This window comes from Taurulus bubalis (genome assembly GCF_910589615.1).
Source record: "Taurulus bubalis genome assembly, chromosome: 8".
Taxonomy (NCBI): domain Eukaryota; kingdom Metazoa; phylum Chordata; class Actinopteri; order Perciformes; family Cottidae; genus Taurulus; species Taurulus bubalis.
In genome coordinates, this window is record NC_136596.1 from 22,013,731 (window position 1) to 22,039,425 (window position 25,695).

Here is a 25,695-nt window from a genome sequence, read left to right on the forward strand (position 1 = left end):
TGACGTAACTGTGTCACAAAGAAAGTTGTGTGACAACTTTGAAATAAGTTGAAAAAGTTATATTAATTGAAATGAACTGCTCATACTATTTTACAGAAGCCTTAATGTTCAGAATTATATTGTCTATTTGTCATAATCATGGTTCAACAAAGCCAAATTTGAAGACAATAACTGTTCTGGGGTTTTTAATCATTGGAGGTGGTGCAACTTCTGCCCTTTCATTCGCACCTCAAGCCTAATGCTCATTTCTGATTTATTGTTCAGATGTCATTTTTGGTTTTGTTTCGCTGTTCACATATTCTTTTTGTATTGTAGCCAATATTATATTAAGTGTAAGGTAGTCATGTTCCTGAACTGATTGCGTTGCACATGAGACAATAACAAAGTCACCACATACAACAAGCTGTCTTACAGAAGTAAACATGGAGGCAACATTTTCATTTACAAATGAATGTGCAGCAAAAATGAGGATTAGGAGAAGTAAGTTATATAATTAGGGCTATTTGTGGTGCAATGGCTGCAGGTGTTTTAAGTCACTTGCGTCACAATTCCACTACGAGAGCAGAATTGTGACGAATGTGGATCAGGAGTGACTAGGAGACTGAGACTGAGACTGTTGCAAAGAATCAAGCCGGTATCTGATTTTAGGACCACATCTGAAAGTGGTCCAAATTTAGCCTGCAGTCTGAAAATAGCCGCGTTAACTTTGAATAGCTAAATATCAACACTGAGCGAAGCTCCTCATTTTACTAGATTGACAATTTGAGCTTTAAGGATTATTAACACCACCCAAATTATTTTGCCAAGTATTGATTGTATCTTCGCAAAAGCACCATCCTGCAAAAAAATCATCAAAACTCTGTATAAACAATTCCACAATTACATCAAAGGGAGCCTGAATTTGGTTTAAACTCAGTTCGGGGACACAAACTCTTTGCCTCCTGGCAATGTAACTCCTAATCTCTCACCCACCTACGTGCATTCTCAGCATCTCAAAGATGGAACATGGTGCTGTGAGCAAGAGACAGGCGTCACAACATTCAGTCAATAAAAAGGCTGACATGTTTACTTCCAGATCGGGAAAAAACTGCAAATGTACGTGGAGTTTTTTTTTCTGTTTTGATTATAACTGCCTCACAAGATGCTTATTTTGGATTTGACCTACCTTACTTGCCATCACAGGCCACCATAGCTCAAGGGAAAGGCACAACTGGTAGGGTTGTGTCTGATTACTTAATGTACCTTTTGCAATGACATAATGAAAAAAGTCTGTAACGATAACTTGGATAGAAAATTGTATGTGGTACATATACAGCAGCCCTTTTTCTTTAAAATGGTTGTTTTTACTTGTTTAAAGTAATGTTATCTGTTAGTCTGTGCATTTAATTTTAATTGTATATTCTAGTGTTAATTTAACATGCTCTTGCACTGTGTCTATTGTTTAATGTTATGCACCACTCGCCATGAAGAATTCCTTGTATGTGAAAACATACGTGGCAATAAATGGTTCTGATTTTGGTTGCAAAAAGTCTTTTAGACTCCCAGAATAGAAGAGCCTGACCATTGCCAGTGGATGTAGGTGATATAAGAGAGAATTTTTGTGGGATAAATGTGACAGATGCGGTCCAAACCCCTCTTCTAAGCCAAAGGGTATCTCAAAATGGAATAAAGCAATCCCTGGATTCAGCTCCCCTTTAGAAATCCATCATGGATTTCAATCCAAAATGTCAGCTTGTCAATCGATACGAGCCAAACTCGCTTTTCATAAAGTCCTCTCGAGCGCCCTGATTAATGGATTGACAAATGGAGAACTCTTTCTTGGACACGTATTGGTCGTTATTTTATTTGCGTGAATTACCATTCCACAGACATAGAAGAAGAACGTCGGGTGGAGTCGATGAACAGATATCACATCATCAATAAACATTTTTGCAAGATTCAAAGACAAGTATCAAAGTACAGTACAATGGAAATATAACATTCAGTCGACTCAACATTTTGCTCTGGTGATAAATAATAAATCTATGATTGGTGTATTTAATGCTTATGCACAATACCAAAGTTTCCCAAAGAATAAGGCAACAAATCAAATTCTGATCATAACTTTATTCACCATGAAACGCTCCCTCATATAATAGAAAACGAATGAGACAGTGTAATTTGTCAATCAGTTAATATTCTGTTCCATCATATTATCATATCACAAAAATAGATACATCTATGATAAAGTAATTTATCAAACTAAATCTGGATATAGATGGAACTAGATGGACAATCATGGCGGTGAGTTGCCGTTGTGCAGTGCAGCACAAAGGTAAAGTGCGAAATGGAAACATAGGTATGTGGTAATAAATGGGCTTTTTGTTTTTGAGTGTGTTTCCCACAGAGTTGACATTTTTTATAAATTGCTCCGGTGCATCAGATAATCACCGTCCCGCCCTTGCTCTGAGCGATGGAGTAGTCTAATTTTGGTTGCCTCTGGGAAGTTCTGACTCTTGTGAGATCCAAGTTTGAGGAGCTGCCAAAAGGGATATTAAAAAGGGATATTCATAAGATGTGAATTATTTACATCTCTCACATGTCTTGTTTTTGAGGGCCTATTGAAGGGCTTTTCTTTTTCTTTTGACTTTCCAAAGACGTCTTGGCCCCAAGTTTTGGTCATGAATTCAAATTTTGTTTTAACACTTTTTTTTAAAAACTGGTTTGAGGTAAGATTACATATTTCCCAATTAAGTTCTTCTGATCAGAACACGAGTACTAGTGACTGTCAGACTTGTGTGAGAGTTCTGTTTTTTTTCTTCTCAATAATTCAAACGTTAATTTCATCGGCTGTTTACTGAGCTTGCTCTCGTTATGTGGCCCAGTTCTGCCGTCACAAACAAGACCCCCTACCCCCCCATCCTGAAGCTTTGGTTGAAGTTGGTTCCTATGTACAATACACATCGACAATGACAGACCTAACCCAGATGCATGCACAACCTAAGATACACCCAATCATATGCATGTGGTGCTTCACAGATACTTATGTTTTATTGCAACGGTTTCCACCATGTGGCCCCTGTCAGACTTCAATGCACTGGGCAGCTCTGCCAAACACCCCCACTCATCTGTCAGTGTCTCACTGAACAAGAGGACGGTTCCCTCAATGTCTCTGCTGTATTGCCACGACCTCAATTTGAAAAGTGCTATAGAAACTTTTCTGAACGTGTTTCAGGATTCGTGTCTGTCCAAAGCATTGAGAGACGTCTATTTTACACACATTTATTGCTCTATAGCAACGCACCCAGACAAAACAACAAAAGAAGAGGAACACAATACATTCCTGGACATTTTGCATCCGCACTACCAGCAGATCAGTGTTGATGATATTCTTTAAATGGTTGAGTGACGCACATCTTGAAGTCGTTTGCTCTTGGGTGGCAGTGGATGGTCGTCATGTGCCCGGCGACGCAAAAGGTTTAGAGTTTGGCAATTTTTTTTACTAAACCAGCTCTTCTTTTATCATGCAGTCGTATGCTTTGCTTTTGTTGTGATCGCCGATACCCCGCACCACACACACACACACAGAATTGCTCGCAGTTGTCATTAAGTAGTTGAATACAGCTGTTACACAGTCATAATGATTAATTAATACACTGATAAGAACTTTTACAAATGTGCCAAGACGACTAAGTCCATGCATTTCATGCATAGATGATGGTCATCCTCTGAGGCCCGCAGAGCCCCGCAGTGGAGACGGAGATAGTTGAGTGTTTACTGCATGTCCAGCCACTTTCCAGCCAGTTCCCTATCCAGTCAGACCTCCACGCTGTTAACCTGCTTCACACAGCTCAAATTGAAGCCCTGCAGCCTTTGAATGAGCAAAACCGTCCACACAATGCACCTCCGCGCAAACCCTATTATTTGCTTTTTACCAAGCTGTTGTCATTCCCAAGTGGTTTTTTAACAAACTTGCCCCGCATACAATATCTCCACACCGCCGTGCACTTCAGACCTCGCACATAACAACACCTTCCAGCCTCAGGAATACATTTCCTCCAACATCTCCACAATGTTTCACAGATTTCTTTCTACTCGTTTATAATAAACCGCATGGTACACTGGACAAATACAGAACTGGACATTCACTACACTTCTCTTTATAGCTGCCACCATACTGAATGCAACACTGCTCAAATGCACATAGCTAATGAATACTAAATGTTGTATTACGAAGAGTGATATGTATAGTCATCTGTCCACCAAGACAAATTCCTGCACGTGTAGTGTCCCGTTACTCCAGTTACTCTCCAGCATTAGGATGCCGGCCTGTTTTACAGCTGCATGATTGTCTGTATTTGTTGTTGTTCTTTTTTTTTTTTTTTTTAGCATGATCTCTTCAGTCATTTCTCTGTAAGGCAGCCTATGGGTGGTGGTCAAGGCTGAAGATCCCGCTGCTCCTATTTCATGCCGCTCCGCAGCACCTGATTGGCTGCGATGAGCATGACGCTGATGATGAAAGCAATGGCGAAGGCGCATATCAGGCTCTTGCGCACACAAGTTTGCTTGACATGCTGCGTCGGGCTGGAAGCTGGAGAGGTGGGCGGAAAAGAGAGAAAACATTACCTGAAGGTCTACTCAATCAGGTGTTATGTAATGCTTGAAAGACATCTTGATTCCGAATGAAAGAGCTCATCACAAAGCGTTGACAATTACACAAACACAAGTACAAAAGGGGGAGTACTGCCGAGACAATTTGTCTTCACACCTGTACGCTGCGTTACTGCATCTAGATTGAAATGTTGATTGCAGTTTTGGAACAACAAGCAGATGGATTGGGACCTGACTGGCATATTTAAAGGATGCTTAAAAGACGAGCGCTCTGAGAAAAGGTGATGAATACCTGCAGAGGAACCGTTGGAACCAAGGAAGCAAAACAAAATGTGGAAATAGACAAGTTCATATCTATTGTATCTTGTGTTTGTATATTACTTCTTTTTTTTGTCCAAAATACTGAAGAAAAACTGTGTAAAATTGATTTGAATTCATCTTTATTTCCTCCAGCGGTCATTTCCACTCCGAGAAAAACAACATATGTCTTTTAAAAAAAGTGTTTCTCCAATAAAAAATATGTTCGCTATGTAAATCTTGGAATTGGTTTGTTAATGGTTCCAACAATCATTAAAACTACACTTTAAATAAATGACAACACAACATGACCCAGTTGTTCCTACGGTGCTGATGAGCGGCTGGAATACATTACGATCTATTGAGCTCCTGATGGGAGAAATTGGTGCCGGGGCTCTAGCAAGTTCTTGATGTGAGGAATTTTCAAAAGGGGAGATCTGTAATGTGTTTTATCGAAAAGACATTATTGCTAATATATTGTGTGAGGACAGACTCTGGATTTGACTATTAGTGAATTCTACAACTTTAATGACTTAAATGAATGCTATTTAAGAGAAATAAAAATGATCCGCTTATTTACAGACGCCTCTTTTCAAATGTAAGTCTAAGACTAAGTAGGTCCGAATAATGGCTCTCGAGATAAAATAACATTTGATAAAATTCAACAGGGCCTGGCGGTTAAGATGTGTGCAACATAACTACAATGTTAAATTCCAACATGACTGTTGTAGCATCACATCATCAGCTGCACATGAACACCAGAAGCCTGTGAAAGTATATGAAGGTTCTTCCTTACTGTCTATATCCACCTGGCAGTCCTCAGGGTTCTCTATGTGGTTCTCCTCCGTCATGATGATGTTCTCGATGTCTTTCATGGAAAGGTGATCGCAGAAGGTGTCGTAGAGGAGCCTCTTCAGTTCTTCCACCGTTAACTTCTGCATGTCACACTGGAGACGGACAGACATAACTCAACAATAACTTAGACACAGCTGGTGGACACAACATCCACACACACATGCACACACAGTCTGTAGGCACTCACACAAAACACATAAAAAGGGTGTGCACAATAACAGATTAAATAGCTGTGCATGGAAAAAAGTTGTAGACAATGTCAATTTAATAATGAAAATATGACACGAAAAAGGTTTAAGCAATTAAGCGGTGTGGTTTTCATGCTTGACGAGTTTAAACTCCACATTCTCAAAGCTGCAGCATAGAATATTGAACTCACTCGTGTTTTCACTCATAACGTTGAGGTTTAAAATGCTAATATTGAATTAGCCTACATTAATATGATGGATGTAAGAAAGAAAACAATTCAAACGCGAATGCTTTATGCAGTGGTGGAAGAAGAATTGAAGTAGTAGTACAAGTATAAAAATATTCCACAACAGTCCTGCATTAAAACTGTTACTCTATAAAAACACAATTATCAACTAAGCGTACATAAGATATAAAAACACAATTATCAACTAAGCGTACATAAGATATCCAAAGTAAAAGGGCACAATAGTCATATTATTATACTATATAGTATTTAATTGGATTACATCATAATTACTGATGCGTTAGTGTATGATATATTAACCTGCATTAATATCAATGCATTGTATTTTGTCTGCCAGTCATGTGTTTTGTATGTAAAATCGTATTCTGGAAATGTGTGTCTGAAAGTTACATACATTCAGCGTAAAATAATAAAAATGATCTATTTTTGCCTCCAAGTCTAAAGTAGCTGAAATAAAATATGTAAATTCAGTTTCTGACTAATTTTACTTAGTTATATTCCACCAGCAGCATTGTGTAAAAGTAGAGTATTAAATAACGATTCAACAATATAATTGCCAATCCAGGATCCGTGCCCGTTTGGAAAGCTCATCTATGTCACTCATTTTCTGCTCAGCTTGATCCACGTTGACTAGTCTGACCGGAGGCTGTTGTGATCAATCCAGCAGCACATGCTTGATATTACTCTTCGGTGATATAATGGGATGTGAGTCAACGGTCCCTTGGGTTTTCTTGACTCTCCAGGCAGGTGTCTTTGGTTATGATCTATTTTTCCGTGCGCTGACTGCACCAAGAATTCCCATAAATTCCCTCTCTTTCTATTTGGAGCCTCACTTTCTGACAGCCACACGGGCGCCGTTATCACGTAACCACAACAAAGGAGGCTTAGACACGAGCTCCATCCCATTAATTTCATCTCGCTGTCAAAGTGAGCAGTCGATTATCTAATGAGGTGTCTGTAAATAAATTAATATGTATTTTACATAAAAATTGACTTTAATGTTCTAAGTAATAAGATTGTCGCCACACACGGAGAGGCGGAGAAACCGACTCAAAGTCTTGATGAGGAACGCTGTTCTTTAGGGAATCCACACTTCCCAGATTTAAATCGTCCGATTAACAACCCAGTGCATGTGGCAATTAAAACTGGTTTTCCTTTAAAGTTGCGCTGTGGCAGAGGCTAAATGTTAGCTACAGCTGCTGTCTATCTTCTTTCTAATAGCCAGAAAATGGGTGACTGAATAATGAGCACCTTCCAAAAAACGGAGTCAAAGTCAGTGCCATGGAACTTATCTGGCAACCCAGCTGCCGTCAGCTTTGGGCCCAGAAGAGTGACAAACTCCTCAAAGTCCACCTGGCCATCGCCTGCGAAAAGAGGAACAGTTTGGTGTTTATTGTCGCTGGTTTTTACTGCCTGCTACAGTCAAGTTTTGTGAGCAAATAGAGAGCAAAGCTAAAAAAATCCAAGCTGTTTGTTTGCCTCACCGTCCATGTCCAGTCTCTGAATGATGATTTCCAGCTCCACCTCGTTTGGCATGTAGCCCAGGGAGCGCATGGCCATTCCCAGCTCCTGCTTTGAGATGAACCCATTCCCATCACGGTCAAACACTTTAAAGGCCTCGCGGATCTCTGCAGAGAAAACACACACACACACACACACACACACACACACACACACACACACACACACACACATGAGCTGAAGTCTTACAGCTGAGCAGGATATGAAAGTGGGAAATGTTCCACGCACCAAAGACACATTTGTTATGCCGCATCAATGCTTGAGTCATAGTTATATGAGGGTTGGCAGCTCAGGAGAACAAATGACAAACAAAAAAAAAAGGAGCCAAAATAAGATAAATACCTTTGAACAAAGAGCTGAGATCAGGACACAATTTATACATTATAAAGTAATACTCTGTAATGTATTTAAAATGGTATGGGGATGAATCGAACCAATGAAGTCTTATTTTCTACACTGCCAAAATCTAAAAAGATTTAGTGCCAAAAATAACCTTACAAGAACATGTTTTGCCTTCAAACAAGATGTGGGAAATGTAATATTCTGGTGGTTGCATTTCCTATTTTCCCATCCGTTCTATAATTTCTTAGAAAGGAAGACAAATAAATGACAAAAAGGTTACATGATACCAAATATTTGAAACAATTACTATCAACGCAAAATGATTGCTAAAAACCAAGAGTTGATAACATTACGTAAATGTGAAAGGAGCCCTCATACTACCATCCACTGAAAAGCTGATTTTAAAATGGACCAGAAATATACAGTGTAACCAAATGTTATGTGGATGGTGAAGAATATTCAATGAATGTAATATTGTGTTTAAGAATATATAATGGCTAAAGGGTCTCTTTGGCGGTCAAAAAATGTGTAGCTTAAACACATCATCTGTTAATGTATCAGTTTTGCTGCTGTATACATGGATGGATCACTGAACGAGCCCACCGGGCTCAGGCCCAGGGGCCCAAAGTGTCAGGGACCCGCCTATCCTCCATTTACAAAGAGACACATACCGACCAGGAGGACACTCAAAATGACCACAAAGCGACATTAAATAACTACAAAGAGACACAAAAAGACTATAAAGAGACAATAACAACTGCAAAGAATGCAAAACTGCTTCAAAGGTACACAAAAAAACTGCAAATAGACACAACATGTCTTTGCCCAGGGGCCCATTGTCTCATAAAAATGCCCACGGCTGTACATTGACATGTGAAGGTCCACTCCACTCGTCGTGGAGAGTACCTGTGATAACAGTTGTGTTACGTCTCCTGAGGTTCTTGAGAGAACTTTCTAAAGTCTAACAAACTGTCCGACAACGTAATGATATCTTCAGTTCTCTTTGTTGGGAATGTTCAAATGTTGCGATTCTGGGTCTTTGTTTAATGGTGGTTAATAAAAGCATCAAAGTGTGAGATTGTTCTGGGTTTTGAGCAGCAGATTAATTCCAGGCGTGGGCTGATCAGCACTTTAGTTTCCATTCTTTAAGTGTGTTTAAGTCACTGCTAGCTGCTCTGTCTCCTCACAACCACCTCCTCTGTCCAGTTCACGTAATAGTTACACTCCCATTCTCCTTCCAAGCTTTTCAACCTCGAGACAAATTAACTTAACTCATAAATCATGAAAAACGTAGTCTCAGTACTAAAAAAACACCCCCCTCTGCTGCGCTGATTTTGACCATTTGACCATGTCTCTTGTGACTTCAAGGAAGTGCAATACTAAACAACTGAAGAGGCCCCTTAGAATGAAACACTGGAGTAATGTCGGTCACGTTATTAGCCGCAGTAACAGCTGAATAGTTGGAGATAAAACGAACAACAAGAACATACATAGAAAACCGCTTCATCAAGAAAAACTCAAATCTCAGCTAAATCTAATCCAATATAGACGAGTTCTGGACACACAGTTCTAGTTCGGAGGGTAGAAGATGCCACCCTCTAACACACGGCCACGATCACAACAGGAAATTGTTTAGCAGTTAATTCCTACATTCAGCCACACTGCGTATTTCCCCTCGTCCTCCGCTTGTTTACTCTTCAGGAGGGACTGAATCCCTTCATTTATATGCAGTAGCATCCACATCTGAGTCACCTGCAATGTTAGACTTGCGACATCACGCCCGATTAGCACACAAAAGAGCAGAGCAGGAGATGAATCTTAAAATGGAGATGATACGCAGAGTAAATATTCGGAAAATCACATGTTAAATCTGTAATCTCTCTAATCTGTTGGAATCAGAAGCCTTTAAAATGGCATGCAAGAGTCACGTTGGCCTCGTGTGATAAGGTTCAGGGGAATACGGTGTTTTCCAGAGGATAGAAGGAATAGAGCAAATTTAAAACAAGTTTTTAAAAATGTAGAGCGGGTTTTGAATGGATAATGAAAACAAAATGAGCTGAATGTTGTGGCTAAATGATGCACAACATCTCTGTTATACTATTGAGTGACAGTCACAATAACAACCTTTTAGGTGGGCAAAAATAAGAATTTAAATTTGAATCAAAATGAATCTCCTCTCTAAATTGACAGCCAATTAAATCATTGAAGTGTAATACTAACAAAACTTCATCAATCCACCGCCTCGTGGAAAAATGGGAATTGCTGTTCCGGTGATTCACCGGAGTGTCAGAGCGACGGCGAGCCTCGGAGGCCCGAATCAGCAGCATGACAGCCGGAGACAAACCTATCAGCTGTTGGGCGACGGCAGGAAACGACGTGTCATTCAATGTGTAATGCTGTTGCGGGTCTTCAGGAACTGGCTTGTTGTACTCGAGCACAGAATAGACACCGAGCCACGGAGACAGGACGGGTGCTTTGCAATCATGAATTACATCTGGATTTATAAAACCCTGCAGAATGACATTGCTGCAGCTATTTTTCACATCTCAGTTTGAATCGTTGAGAGCCTCTGGCTGTGTGTGTTTTTTTCTTCTTTCCCTGGATGTGATCCTATTGTTTATAGAATAGCAATACCTCAGTCTCCATCTGAGGTCCCCGCTCCATCTGTTTACTTTAGAAAGAGGGGCTTTCCATTACAAAAAAATAAAAACATTCTGCTGCCACACGGGAGGCAAACACGCTCTTAAAGAATGTGCCAACACCGTTTTAGTAAGTACTCTGTCTCCACTGAAAGCTTTATTCATTGATCAAGGGCCAAGGTGAAGCAAAAACATCCAACTTGTGAGCGGTTCACCGTATATTTGTGATAAAAAATATGTTTGTTTTGTGTTTTGTTTTGTATTCTTTAAATGGTTTGTGACAAAACGCTTCAGTGCTGCATGCGCTGGAAATATTCTGAATGGCTTATCGAGTCCAGAGAGATATACACAACAGTTAAGCTGGAATGTGTCGCCATTGCAAATATATTTATCAAAAGCACTTCAGGACAAACAGAGTACCACTAAAATGTACCGACAAATCTCTAAAGTAAAGCACACCAGACAAAATCCCCACTCCAATTATTTAAAAGAGGCTGACTAATCATCCTTTCTCTTTTTGACCGCACGCCATCCAGATAGCGCGCTATCTCTCTGAGAGTTTATCCGCCTTAATTGTCCTCAGAGGGACGAGTATATTCTTCCATTTTCAATTTACTCTGTGAGCCCCAAAAATGTGCCATATCCACACGAATGCTCCCACAGTGATTCTATTTTCATTTAGAAAGCTGCCCCTGTCACAATAAAAAAAAAAGGTCTCTCTCTTTCCCTGACTGAATAAATGCTCTGGCAAAGGAAAAAGAAAAACTGAATAGCTCTGATATTGGTATCGACCTGAATTATCCTGTCCAAATTTCACCACCAGTTAGTCATGTAGCCTCGACATAAATGGATCTAAATACTAGGCACATAATTAAAGCAACAGTGGGTCAGTAGCAATGATCCACCTGCATGTTCCCAAACCAAATCACAGAAATAAAATTAAGTAACAAAGCAGTGGATAGAGATATTTTGTCTGGCCACAATGACACTGTGTGATACTTAAGCAATAAGGTACGAGAGGCAGTACTGTGTCGTGCAATAATGTACTGAAATGACCGACGTAATTATCTCTCACTAGAAATTATCACGATTTTGTGGTCAAACCCTTTTCATTCCTCATCTCATTTTAGGGAGGACGTGACGTGTGTGTTGTTGTTCGTTATGCTAGTTTAGGGGATGCTAAGTGAGCTTTTTAGCTGTTCCGTTTGAGCTAACGTTACTGTTAGCGAAGAGCCCCGTTGCAATACTGTGAACACTCAAGCAATACACCTGCAAGTTAAGGAAACCAACGTCTGCGAGTCGTTACTGCGGACGTTACAATATCAAAGTTTACACGAACATGTTTGGTAACTGTCAAGCTTGAAATGACAACTAACGGTCGCGCAATTTAAATCTACCTGTTATTTTAAGTGCGCACTGATATGGAACGCTCTAAATGTAAACAGGCTGTACAGTACTTTATGGCTGAATAAACTACACCTCGTGACTCACTCTCAACCAATCAGAATGCTTGCCACCCGTATTATATTGTGTTATAGCATACAGCTGTTTCCCATTACACCTGTTAAAATAATCCTATGTATATATGATGGGGGTCTATATCTAGATTGTTTTTGTTATTCATTAATCTGAAATCTAAAAAAGGAGATTGTGCCTGTGAACATTTTTCCCACAGTCCAAGCTGAGATTGTTAAATTGCTTTTTTTGTCCAAACAACTCTTCAAACCTCTCAAATTAAGAGTCTACAATCGTCCATCCTCCCATCTGAGAGGCTGAGACCAAAGAAAAGTTGTTTTTATTTGATAAATGATTGGTTGATTATCAAAATTGTCTCAAAATTGTTGTTGATTCATTTCCCTATTTATTAACTTGACATTTCAGCTTTAATGTGGCAAACACTTCCATTACTTCAACCTGTGCAATATAAATACACTGTGCAAAATAGTTATACTCGTTATTCTGTCTGTATATATAATATGCTTATTGTGGACTTTTATTATTGTTTTTTTTACTATGTATTACTTGTTTTTTGATTTGTTTGTACTATATATCTATAGTATGCTATGCTGCTGTAAGCCTGTACATTTCCCCACTGCGTGACTAACAAAGGAATATCTTATCTAATCTTACTTTAGTTTTGCTGTTTTTCAAATTGGGTTCATGATGCTTTATAAGTAAACCCGATTATTTCAGCCGTCTTGAGCTCGGTGCAACGCTTTTGGATGATGTCATGAACCAAGACACAGGCTGTTGGTTTCAACATGTCTGACTTCCACAACAACAAAGCAGCAACAATGGTTGACGACAGAAAGGAATGGTGCAAAGTAACGTTGAAACTTGAAAAGGAACGCAGGGCGAAACTTTGGTGTGGACACAGAATGGTATTCAATCTCCTCTGAGCTCTGTTTTGGTCTCTCTTTTGGTAGATTAGCAACTTGTGTCTGTCTGTCCAACATTTTGGAGCTTTTTTTGCTTAAAACAGTAGCTTGAAACTGGCACAAAAGCAGGACAAGAAACGACGCTATCTTTTCCTTTAATTAGACTGTCACTGTCTATTTTTCCTTTTATTTCTGCAGATTTTGTAATTGCTTCCGTCTCCTTTATACGACAAGAATCTCACTTCCAGGTTCAACTACATTTCACTTTAGTACCGTATTGATATAAACATGATTTTTTTTTCCATCAAATTATTTTTAGAAGATGCTGTCGTTGCATCTTCAACTCAGTCTCGAATACCGCAACTCCACTGGGGGAATGTGAATATATTTGTTGAAAGCGTGTGGTATTTGCTTTGATGTAGAGAGGTGCTTGTTGGCCTTCAAACATGTGATGCCATGCGGTTCCCCGCAGTGTGATTTGACAGAGGATGAAAAGCCCAAGTTAAGATCGTGTGCTGCGAGAGCCAAGCATCTGAAGCTGAACTACCACAAGAGAAAGGTGCATTGTGTACTCCAATCGCACCGCCCCCCTGTGCAGTGTTGTATATCAATGAAGTGCAACGGTGTGTGAACTGTACGCAGCACTAGGAGCCGATTCATGCAGACAAATAGGAAGGTGCTTGGATTCATAGCGAGGGCGAAGCATCAATGACAGAGGGCACGATATCCACTTTCTTTGCAACGGTTTCCACAAGACTCTTGAGGATACAGAGATGGAGTGAAGGAGATTTTTAAGAATGTCATCATCTTTGGGTGTTTTTTTTATAATAAGGAAAAAAAGTCATCATTAGAAAATGGGTGAAATGCACTCTCCTCATCCTCACGGAACGGCAGCGCACCACATGGGAAATATTCAAATGGATTTTCGAGGCATGCCTGGAGCAGAGCTTTACCTTTTTCAGGCTAAATTTAGCATCAGAGAAAACTTTTGCTAATTACACTTTTGCACTTTGAGCAGTACAGAGTCATGCCGGGTCTTTTGTAAGCGGTGAAGTGTCCGTGGATGTAATCCAGGGTCTGTTTTTACGGGCTAGAAATCCTCTTAACCTCAGACAGACCTGCATGTGCTTAGGGCTGCTTTGGATCAGTAATTGCAGCTCACCCACTCTTTATGTAAGACCTTATCAGTGTGAGAAAAACACTGCTGTGCGTGTGAACCTTAGGCAACTATTTTTAAACACCCATAGCAACCTTAATCCATCTTTAGCTGGATATGGGCCGACTTGGGCACCCGGAAGATTCTAATATTACCATAACAGGCTTCTAATAAGGCTCAGGAGTATTCATAAGGGCTATATGGCAGAGTGTAAATCATCTGTGTCTTAGGGAAAAATCCCAATTCTGGGTTTGGATCGAGCCTCCTCCCATTATGAAATGTGAAGCACTTAAACCTCGCCAATGCAACACTGCCACTGCCACAGGGAGAAACTGCAAGAGAAGGACACTTTTCTTTTTTTTAAGTTGGAAAGGTTGAGGTGCTTTATCCTCAATAAGAGAAGATCCCCGGGATGACTTTTTAAACCCCACTTGACCTTGAATGATTGACGTCAGTGAAAGCCGTGACATTTTAGCCCGTCTCATTTCGGGCTTTGTTTTTCCAGCGGGGAGAGAGATTCATTGATATGTCTCTGATTTTTTTCTCTCTCCCTTGCTCTTATGTTTTCAAATCTGCAAGTTCTCATCATCACAGCCGATACAATGCGGAGACGGGGTCAATATCCGCGCGGTGAAAACCCATGAAAAGCACCTCAAACAAAGGTCAGAAGTGAACAATCAAAAGCAGAAGCTCAGATTATCCAACACTCGCTCATGGGTCTCGTTTTTCTCCACGCCGGATTTTGTTATTGTCTGGTGTAGACTTTGCAGAATTGTTCATCAAAGGGAGGAAATATTACCCAGGGGGGAAAAAACACTTCACCTTCCATAACTCATCACAGTTTATTTCACAGGTAATAAAGTCTGCTGGATCCTCTCCATCGTGACAATCGATCAAAATGGAAATAAATGACTTACCCGACAGCCGTAATCACAGCATTTCATGATATTCTCTGCTAATCTACACCACATGTTTTCCATCAACGCCCAACCTGACAAGGAAAGATGTCATGCCAGATTACAGGAACTGATTAACTGAGAATCTATACGAGACTGTGGTTGTTGCTATGATCTGGATGTCAGAGAAACTGTGTCACTATTGAAGTCACATTGGATAATATCAAATGCCCTGTGCAACCTTTTTAGCAGATGTTCTGTTTCTGCATCTCTTTAAGATAAATGAGTAATACCTCGCTGCATGCTCCTCTACTACCGAGTCCACACAATCTAAATTTGCAGCAAGAATATCTGCAAAATGTCGAACAAACTGCTAAAACTCTGAGAGCTGGTACAAATAACACTGCCACTTTATAATCTGAAGTTTACATAGTCTGTGCCACTAACTGGGGGCTGTGTGGTCTGGGAACGTCTGGTGTTTTCGCTGACGGGGGAACCACTTGGCTGGGAGGAAGCTCCCATTGGACATGCCCCATGCTCTCCTCCCGGGCAAAGTAGTTTCTAATCCAATTAACAAACTATCACAAAATACAAAAACCATGAAACCCTCGGGGCAGCTCTACTTCTTCATCCTTTCATGTTGGACGAAGAGCAGACTGGACGCTACAGTGACTCACTATCGCCTCTCGAGGAACAAATGGCATTACCAATCTGGAGAGGCCGCGGCTAGCTGCTAAGCATGCTCATTTCAGCAGATATCTCTGCTTCACAATGCATCGATGTCATTGACGTAACGGCAACAACTCCAACCTTTAAAAAAATAATTGTGGTGTTATAATAAAATGCTGCACATGTGAGATGTTGTTCAGATGTGTAAATATCAGTCTAGATGTTACTGGTTAAGAGTAAATGAAGATGACACACAGCAAAAATGAAAAGGTTTCAGGTCCGCCTAGAAAAAAATCACTTTCAGGATGATTATTTCTTTAAATGATGCAGCTGTAAGGTCCAACTCTAACCCAAATCATAGCACAATATGTGAACATTCTCTCTGCAAAGGTTGACTTTGATAAAGTGAAGCAGAACAAAGTTAGAGAGGGTTTAGTACACAGAAAATTCATGCGAGGTTTCATTGGGGCCCATTGGGGCTATTTGAATGCCATTTGAATGATCAATTGTACAATGTACCAATTGTATATTACTTACTATAAAAAAAAAACTGTTTTCTGGATTTATCTACACATTGCACCTTTTTAAAGTTCTTGTAAACGTAATGCAGAGCCAACAAATAACAAACTGCACAACATTTCCACAAAACCACACTTGTTTTTAAATAGTTTTAAACCCTTCAGAAGCGGTTTCACAAGACGAATAAAAACCTTTGGCTCAATGCCTGTGGAGGTGTGGGTCCCTCCACCTCCCCCTTTTAGAAACAACCCATTTCTGCTCTCACGCTTTTATCACCATCTATGTCAAGCAGAGCTTCTTCACTCCGCCCGTTTTAACCAGGCAGGTGATACAGCCGAGAGAAACCATTTTGAAATCCATTCCTGCCTGCCTGTCTGTTTGGCAGACCGTCCGTCATGCAGGTAGAGCGGGAACAGTTGAGGATGGAGCAGAGTGACGAAAAGTGAGATTTATTACTCTCATCCTGATTATATACGAGCAGGGTGCCTTTTAATGGGTGTCCCCGGTGCAGCATATCTGTAATGTCACGAACCACGTCCTTTTCCAAAATGGATTAAGTTAATCTTCCCGTCTCTCTTGTGTCTTTTTTCTTCACTAAATTGTGTCGCTTTTTTTGCCCTCTGTGTTTTTATCTAACGATGATCAGACGAACATCAGAGGCTTTTCAGTCACTTTAACCAAACAATCTGATATTTCACTACAGATGCATCACCTTCCCTCCACACACATGGAGCACTACTTCCCCATCCTGCTGTAGTGTTATGTAGATTCATAAATCCAACACCACCAAGTCAAATTATGACAATGAACTCTGAATACGTCGTCGGCTGTTTAGGCATTGGCATAATTGAATAATTACAGCAGCAAGTTGTTGTTGTTGCCGCACGTCTTTCTTCTTTGTTAATCATTTAACAAAAGCCATCGGAGTTGTGAAATGATCTTTATGAGACGTGTTACATTGTCAAAAGGATTTGAAAGGCAGAAAGTGGAAATGTAATGTGGTTGGCAGTCGAAAAACCCTTCATTTATATGCCTGAATCACTTTTTTGTTTCAATATTATTTCAGAGAGAGAAAGCTTTGATGAGGAACTGTTCTTTTTGTTCCGTAGGAAGGCATGAAAAGCTACTTGTCAAGGCGAGGGGAAACAAACTGTTAGGGGATCCAATTTAAGGGTAAAACAAGGTGTTTTTGTTTCTGAGAGAGAACAATAATTGAACTAATGATGGCTCCCAGGGAGAGAGCCTTTTGCTAATACCAGTCAATAGCTGAAGTAGCTGAAATAGGAGAAGGAAATAAAGGTTTGGTTTTGGTAAACAAACACATCTGGATCATGTGCACACTCCACACTTGTGAAAATGAGTGAGCGTATCAAAAATCATCTTAGCAGCATATGTTTTAAAACGGTCGTGGTTGACCCCTTGGAAGCTCACCCCCACAACGCCCACTGATTCTGCAACAGCAATACGGTATGTGCATAATTTCTGTCTTGCCAAGCAGATGTCGATGTCTTTAAATATCTTCATTTGTATTCATGTAAGTATTTCCAAAGGAATGTAAGTCAACCCTCCACCTCGGGGCGAAGGGATGAGTCAATGTTTTCTGCTGCAGCTACAGAAGGAGTAGAGCAGAAACAACAAGATCGCCTCACAGGCAGTTTACGCCATTAGAAACACAGTGGTGTCAGTATTTCTTTGAGCAGCTGTCAGTCAAAGCGATTTGCAGTGTCAAAATTCTGCAAAGGGAACAACTAAAAATGATGAAAAAGAGGCATGCATTACTAGTGAAAGCAAACTATTTTTATAAAATGTTTTAACTCAGAGTGGAATTCAGAATAGCTTGGAAAAATATTCTTAAATGCATCTTTACAACTTAAGGACCCATATGAGATAAATATAAAAAACATTTAGTCCACAAGCCAAGGGCCCTGACTATCAGAGTTTAGACAAACAGGCTTTTCCTTCAGTATTGTCGTGTAACTGGTTGATATTTTGGACGGTTTCACATTCAACCTTTCATTCCTTCCTCCACTGAGTTTATTTTTCTCTGACACACCCTTTGGGGGACCAATTTCATCCATTTATGCCCAATTCTGCTCTGATGTTGTAAAGGGAACTTTGTAATGCACTCAGTCTTACCTAGGCGTTGGGGCAAAACGGCCACTTCCCCCATTTATTTAAACGTAGGTAGTGCTTTTGGGCTGCAATGTTGGGGACTGTAGGGGATTTGGAAGAAGAAGAAGAAGAAAAACATAATCCTGGGGCAAAAAGTTTAAGAAACGTAACCCGATAAGAGTACGTTAAAGGAAGTATATTATTAAAGTGTGATGTGTATATTAATATATGTACATAAAAAGCACCTATAGTTTTCCAATCCAAGCGCTGTCCCCGATAGCTGTTGAAACACTGGTGGATGACCGACCATCTCATAATGCTGGTGCTAAAACCAATGCTGCCAGCATTACTAAAAACAATCAGCAATTGTAAGATGATCTCAGTAATCATCTCCTTCTCAGTAGCACTAACAAATCCATCGCCACTGCAAACCATCTTATCATAGTCATAACGTAAACACTGTGATTGCATGCTGATGATCTCCTATTCAGCAATGTGATGAGGCTGACCTTCCCACCATTGCTTATATCACAAAGTAAGTGAAAGAATGTAAACACTGTTTTTTTGTATTTATAAATCTATCTTTCGGGTTGCTTTGGTTCCATTCATCCAATCCCTTCCCGTTTCCAACATCTTAGCTCCATGTCTCCGGGGCAGAATTGACAACCCAATCTGTGTTCGATCTGGAGATGAGGAAAGTCCCTTCTCTCGCCACGAGCGCGAACAAACGGAGAGATAACTATGTAGGCGGCGTTGATTTCGGCAGACGGTTACAACGCGAGTTTGAAATGCTCCTTGAGAGACTTGTCCCTTCTGGGCTTCTGTGACAGGTTTGGCCTGCGAAAAACTTTGATGTTTCCAGTGATTAAGAGAAGGCATGCATGCCCAACAAAACACACCAGAGCTGGAATTGGAATTATTCTCAGCATTTTACCCATCATTAGTGATTAAGGAGCAGTGTTCTGCTGTGAAGCGCCCTGGGAGCAACTGGGGCTTCAGTGTCTTGCTCAAGGACACTTCAACATGCCAACTATGGGGAGACCAGGGATCGAACCGGCTACCTTGTGGTTTCAAGACGACTACTCCCCATGAGCAACATGAGAACTTTACATAGTACAAAAGTACAAAGTACACGGAAACGTCATTAATAAATACATGGCGAAATGCCTGTACTTTCATGGACATGTTTACGTTACGCCGTTAACAGGTTACGCTTGAGTGACGGCCAAGATTCTTGTCGTTTTGCCAAAACAAAAACAGCAGAAAAGCCCATCTCACGGAGACAATGGGTCCCTGTATCAAATATCATGTCAGTCAACAATGTTATGTAAATAGAGTCAATTCCCCTATCTGCTTCTCTTTTTATTTGTGTTGCATTTGCTTTTTTTTATGAATTAATTCACATTTGTGTCTTCTACTACTTCCCTAATACATTTTATTCATGTTTTAAAGCATAACATTTAATTATTAGACGAAAGGCAAATAACCCTTTTGTTAATCATTTCCAGCAGGTTGCTCATGCATGTCAAATTAAGGAATTTACCTTAATATCAGCATTTATTGACTATATTGTGAATGCATTCTATTTTCACACTTGGTCAGAAATGAATTAAGGTGTTTTCAGGAAATCTGTCAGTAACAACGAAAAGGTCAGCCGAAGTCATTAAATAAATGGCTGAAGACTGCTTGAGGGGAGTTGTATGCTAATTGTGTTCCCATGGACATGAGGCACAGTGAATAAACGAGAGACAGACGTTGGAATTTGTATCATTCTATAACTCTAACAGTAACACATGTTGGAAAAGATTAAAGGAAAGCGAGCAGATTTGAACTGGACGGATAGATAAACTGCCTGGATCATGACTTTCTCGGAAAGATGCAAACATTCTGATCCCGCCTTATCTTTTGCTTTGTGTCTACAGGACACTTGTTTACATGAGCTTCACTCTGGGACCTTTTACAAATACTTTAAGCGCAGCCCTGGGACTATTCTAAAGCGGCTTCCAATAGGGCTGCTGTTAGGCAGTGTGGAAATGGCTAGCACTTAATTCCACCTGCAGTGATATTGACACTGTGTGTGTGTGCGTGTGTGTGTGTAACTATATTAGGCTCCGGTAATTTGGCCAACAGTTATCATTTTTGTTCCGTTCCTCTTGTGGAAATGGGGAATGTGGAGCCCAATATGAAGTGTTGAATTTATGCTTCCACTGTCGTATTGCCCTCCCCTGCTACCTTAAACACACACATTCACAGACAGAGGCTGAAAGAACATCAGAAAACTAACGTTTTGTTCCAATTATAGCTTTGACAGCCTTCTCGGGGCCACAAGGTATGGTGCTGCTGGTCCAATCACTGCGGTGTTCAAACCAGTAATTGAAAATGGCCATCAATAGGGTTTCAGCCTCCTTCCCCTATACATGCACCCAAACACACACGTTCACTAATCTGCTTTTTCGTTTTCGTGACTAAGCCCCGTCTCTCTGACGGCCGAGCTGATGTATGTGACACTTCCAGACATCCAGGCAATTCACGTCCGTCTCTCAGGAGATGCGAGCGGTGACGAGACACAAACTGGCGCTCAAGATTGATGAATTGATAATAATAATTTTAAAATGATTGACTTTTACTGCATCTGCACTCCGAGAAGCACGAGGACATTGTGTTTTGTTAAAATTGGGGTCTGAGTGATCCTGCTGCTGCATGTGTAAAAATGTGTATTTACGAAATTGTTCGCATTTAAATTGTTTCCTTCAGTTCTTCGGACCTTTATTAACTACCATTATATTAAAAGATTTGAAGTGGTAACCCTTCCACATTTAGTTGTTTCCTTCATCAAATGTGCAAGCCTTGTATGAAAGCATTGTTATTATGCAGCTCAGTTGGCAGCAAAGAAATGCTTGATTTGCATGTTTCTCCAAACCATAATGCAAATTATAAAGAAGGAGAAAATAGTCATCACCTCACACAGACACGGGAATTTGACCCAGGAGGCCGCTTTGTGAAACCAAAAGTAAACGCTATGTTTACGCTCGTTACGTAACTGTATAAGAAAGTTATTTGGGATTTTAGAGGGCAGTGTTGCATAAAAAGTATTGTCGACATCATGGAACATATACAATACATTGTATTTAACCATAATTACAGCTTGAATGCATATAAGTAATAGCAGAAGTAATAGCGGACCTCCTCAATTCAAAATCATATTCAGGGGGAATGTGTTCAAAATATGACATTTTGAAGTTAGTTAGAATAATTAAGTATTAAGCCTATAAAACAATGTGTAGTATGTTTTGAAGGGGGCCTGGACCCTTTAGGAAGTTTCTAAATCATAGCAGAATAAAACAAATTAAATAAGTGCAATAAGTCGGTGAATGTATCACGCAACATGAAATTTCTTCGCAGGAAAATGCATTATGATGTCAGCATGCTCGCTCGCTCTTAGCCATGTCCTCCATCTTTGAGCAGCTGGAAATATGACAAAGGCAAGATTGTAACCGAAAGCTAAAATACAGCGGAAAGCAGACACCTTGGCACAATGTAACGTATTCACAGTCACTTTCTTTCGCTGTTATTCAACGAGCCATTCAGCCCTGTCTCGTCTGTTTTGCTCCCATGTTATGCTATCTGGCAGGAAAAGCTGTGAACCTCAGTTACACTCTTGACAACAACAGCATTCAATCTGCTCGGTGACACTGCCTTTAAAAAGTCTGCCTCTCCCACAACCTGTAAGACATCCCTCACACGGGATCACTAATGCTCTCCAGCAGCTGGAGAAGGCACTGTCACTGCTGGTAACTGTGCATCACCTCAGGCTTTCCTGTTCGCCCCACAAAGCCTCCATTGCTTCTCCAGTCTAACTGCCACTATGAGTTGATCTGTAAAGCCCAAAGTGGCTGCAGCAAGGCGGCACAGGTGGATTTGACTAACTGGAGTCAGAATGAAGCACTGACTGTAAATTATAGTGGGAGGGAGAAGAGGAAACTGATATTCCTGAATCTCAACAACCAAAAGCATCTCTCCAAGTCAATACAAAACAAGATGATTGAAATATGAGACATCCATCTTTGTTTTTTCTGTGCATCCATCTAATATATTTCTGCCATGCGAAGTCTCTGTACACTGGAAATTAAGTTTGGCAATAGAGTGCTGAGTTATGTTATGCTGTGCAAAGATAGTTTTCAGCACTAATTGTTTAGACCTCTCTTTTTATCCCAGGCTCAGTTTGATGTCTGTCAAAGAAAAAGATGAAGAAAAAAATGCAGAAGGCACAATGGCACCTCAAAATCAGCCTGATCTATCTTGCAGCCATTCCTGTTGTTTCAGGTGCTGTGTGCGTTCTGAAACAGATGTCATGTCACAGATACTGAGGCCGTTCACTGAACACCTTTTCGGGAGTCAAAACCAATTCATATTTGGCCTCTTTTGCTCAGTGAGTCTAATTATCGTCAAGTATCGCAAGATGTTAACCTCTGCCGTATACGTGTGTCTGTGTGAGACAAAGAAGGAGTGTGTGGTTGTGTATTCCTGGTTCAATTTACAGTTAATTTTTGATTCCTCCCTGGGAAATTCTACACCAGCCTCCCTTGACAGTTCCCCACGAGGCCCCAGCTTGTCTGTAATTCACACGTAAGCGTTTTAATCAGCACCTCATTAGATATGCAGCACTTTTAAAGACATGTGTGCACACGTGATCTCCCTGAATCTGTCCACATGCAGACCAGTCAGATCCGCATGCGTCTCCACATTGTGGCCCTTACAAATGTTTGCATTATTAAAGGTAACAAGGACGAGAGGCACACTGATCAAATCACTCAGCAGGGATCACATGTCTGCTGCACTAAAGGCAACAACGCAGGAACTTACTCGCTCTGGGACTCCATGTGGCTGCTGGATGATAACGATGCAGATGTTGCAGGTTCACGTCACAAGTGCTCCAGGTATGAGAAAAAGAAACTAATCACTCAGAATGGTTGTCATGTGTCTGCATGCTTGTTGGAAGATGCTTCTCTTGGCAGACAGGTGCTACTACAGTGCTGTGGAGGTTGAATTGAAAGATGATTTTCAGGTAACCTTTTTTTTATTTTAATCAAGAGATGTGGTTTGGATCATTTAGCTTAACAGAAAGTATGTGAAAGACTTGATGGGCCAGCGAAACTGGGCTTCTGTGAACCAAATGTTCACCAAAGAGCTTCTGAGAGCCAATGCATCATCGCTTTCCCGAAGAAGCAACACTTTGTGACAGAAAGGGTGCAGGGATGCGTCGTCTCAGTCACCAGCTCCACACTGGAGCACACTTATGTGACCGATGGAATGAGCTGCACATCTATATTCCCAATCAATGAAATAAAATTGGAACAAGATAGCTGATCTTAGAGTAACACTGACAACAAAGTGGGTGATTAGTTTTGCACACTCTTGTTCATACATCAGCTTTCAAAATAAATCCCAAACCCTAAAACAGGCCTGTATTTAAGCTGTAAATATCTCTTAAACGGATCTCCATGCGCTGTCCAATGTGCTGAACGCGCTGAGCACAGCCACATGCACTGCGTGAGTCCGTCACGAATAGACGCCTCTGAACAGCCCCGGGTTTACGCGCGAGCTGGTAACGTCTCACCTTCAACTTCGTCTTCGGGCAGGTTCACCGGGGCGCTGTAGGAGAGGATGTCGGGGATGGTGTAGGTGCCCCGGTACATCAACGTGGAGGTGCATGGATGCATCGGCATGACTGCGACCTTTGGTTGCCACCTGCACCCTCGTCATACAGAGATGTCTACAGAGAGGTTCCCAACTTCCCCCCACGGTCACCGAGGGAACGGAGAAGCGAGTCCATGGATGGGGGGGAGAGGGTGGATACCGCAGCGTGTCCGCGGAAATCTGGCTTTCGGTCAATGACTGAAGGAATTCAATGTCGGGTGCCCTTACCTCATTGCAGTTGTGTTATTTTTCACGGCAAAAAAAAAAAATGCTCTTATTGATACACGAAGTCACTACAATTAAAAAAAAAAAACTACCTCGGGCCGAGACAATGCGCACATATATACATCACCACCAAACAAGACAAGCTCCACATCTGCAGGTTAGACGCCGATCAATCGGTACGCTGACTTGTAGCTCATCACTCCGCTGCTTTGCTGTGTTTTCGGTCCCGGCGTTTTGTTTGCTGAGAGCAATTGTATGCATCCACTTGTTGGATCCGTGCGCCTCTCACTTTGACGCACTCGGGATCCAGCAGCCAGCTTCACATAATCCACAGAAACGGCGTGCCGCGCTTCAAAAAGGACCGATGAGGGGAATTCGCCTTACATGTGTCTAAACGTGTCTCTTGTTGAAGGCGCGATAGGATGCCAGGTATATACGCGCGTGTTCATTACCTCAAAGACAGCTCGCTCGCTCTTAATTGCTCATGGGTCCGGGGGCGATCCAGTCAGTGGTTCCATTCTCAGTGGGGGAATGAAAGAAAGAGGAAAGCTCTGATATTTAGACAGACAGTCTCCTCTTTCCCTCCCGTCTCACCCCCGTCACTATGTCTCTCTCATACATACGTCTGCACATATGGGTGTAGGCATTCCCTCCCGCATAACACACAAACACACACACACACTCAGTCAAAACCTCCCCTACTGTTTCTCTCTTTTTTCAAATACTCTCCTCGTGCGCATTCCGGTTAGTCACCGACGCTAGACTGAGAGCATACAGTGTGATTGATGATCATGTGTGTGTGGTAGGTGTATGGTTCATTCCCGCCTACTGCGCTGAGGCTATAATAAAACACAATTCAACACCACTTGCTTAATTTATAATCCATAAAGCTTCAGGCGCTTTTAAGTTTGGCTGTAACGCCAAACATCCACTGCTGGTCTAGTTTGCTGGAATGAAGTGACATGCAGTGTTTCATATTGATAGAGGAGAAGAAGAAGAAGAAGAGTTAAAAATGAAATCTGTCTTCCTGTCTCACATTCTCTCCAGCTGTGCTTTGCTGCACCGCTGTCTGTGCAGAGCGACCCCTTTGAAATGAACTGTTGTACATTTCACAAGACATGGTTGGCAGAGCAGTTGGGGGTAAGATGTAATAGGCCAACGTTGAATGGAGCCACTTGAATTTTTGATAACCACGAGCTGTCTTTTTCGTAATCCCCTGATCTCTTTCTTTCATTCCAGTTTCAGGACCAGCCATGGATATTGGGGCACGTGCATTGGGATTCTGCTTTTAGGGCCGCCATCCTCTGTCTACTTCTACAGTGTTCTTATGGAGAGAGAAAACCACAACCATGGGCCATGATGT

General features: G+C 41.1%; 1 protein-coding gene across 1 annotated transcript; it reads right to left on the bottom strand.

Moving 5' to 3' along the window:
* Nucleotides 1–4,439: 4,439 nt before the first annotated feature.
* Nucleotides 4,440–24,136, bottom strand: cabp7a (calcium binding protein 7a; the record flags this gene model as incomplete). Its single annotated transcript, XM_079221939.1, has 5 exons — nucleotides 4,440–4,570; nucleotides 5,684–5,834; nucleotides 7,430–7,542; nucleotides 7,663–7,806; nucleotides 24,028–24,136. 5 exons carry the CDS (start codon nucleotides 24,134–24,136, stop codon nucleotides 4,440–4,442), a joined length of 648 nt encoding a protein of 215 aa, XP_079078065.1.
* Between the last annotated feature and the right edge of the window lie 1,559 nt (nucleotides 24,137–25,695).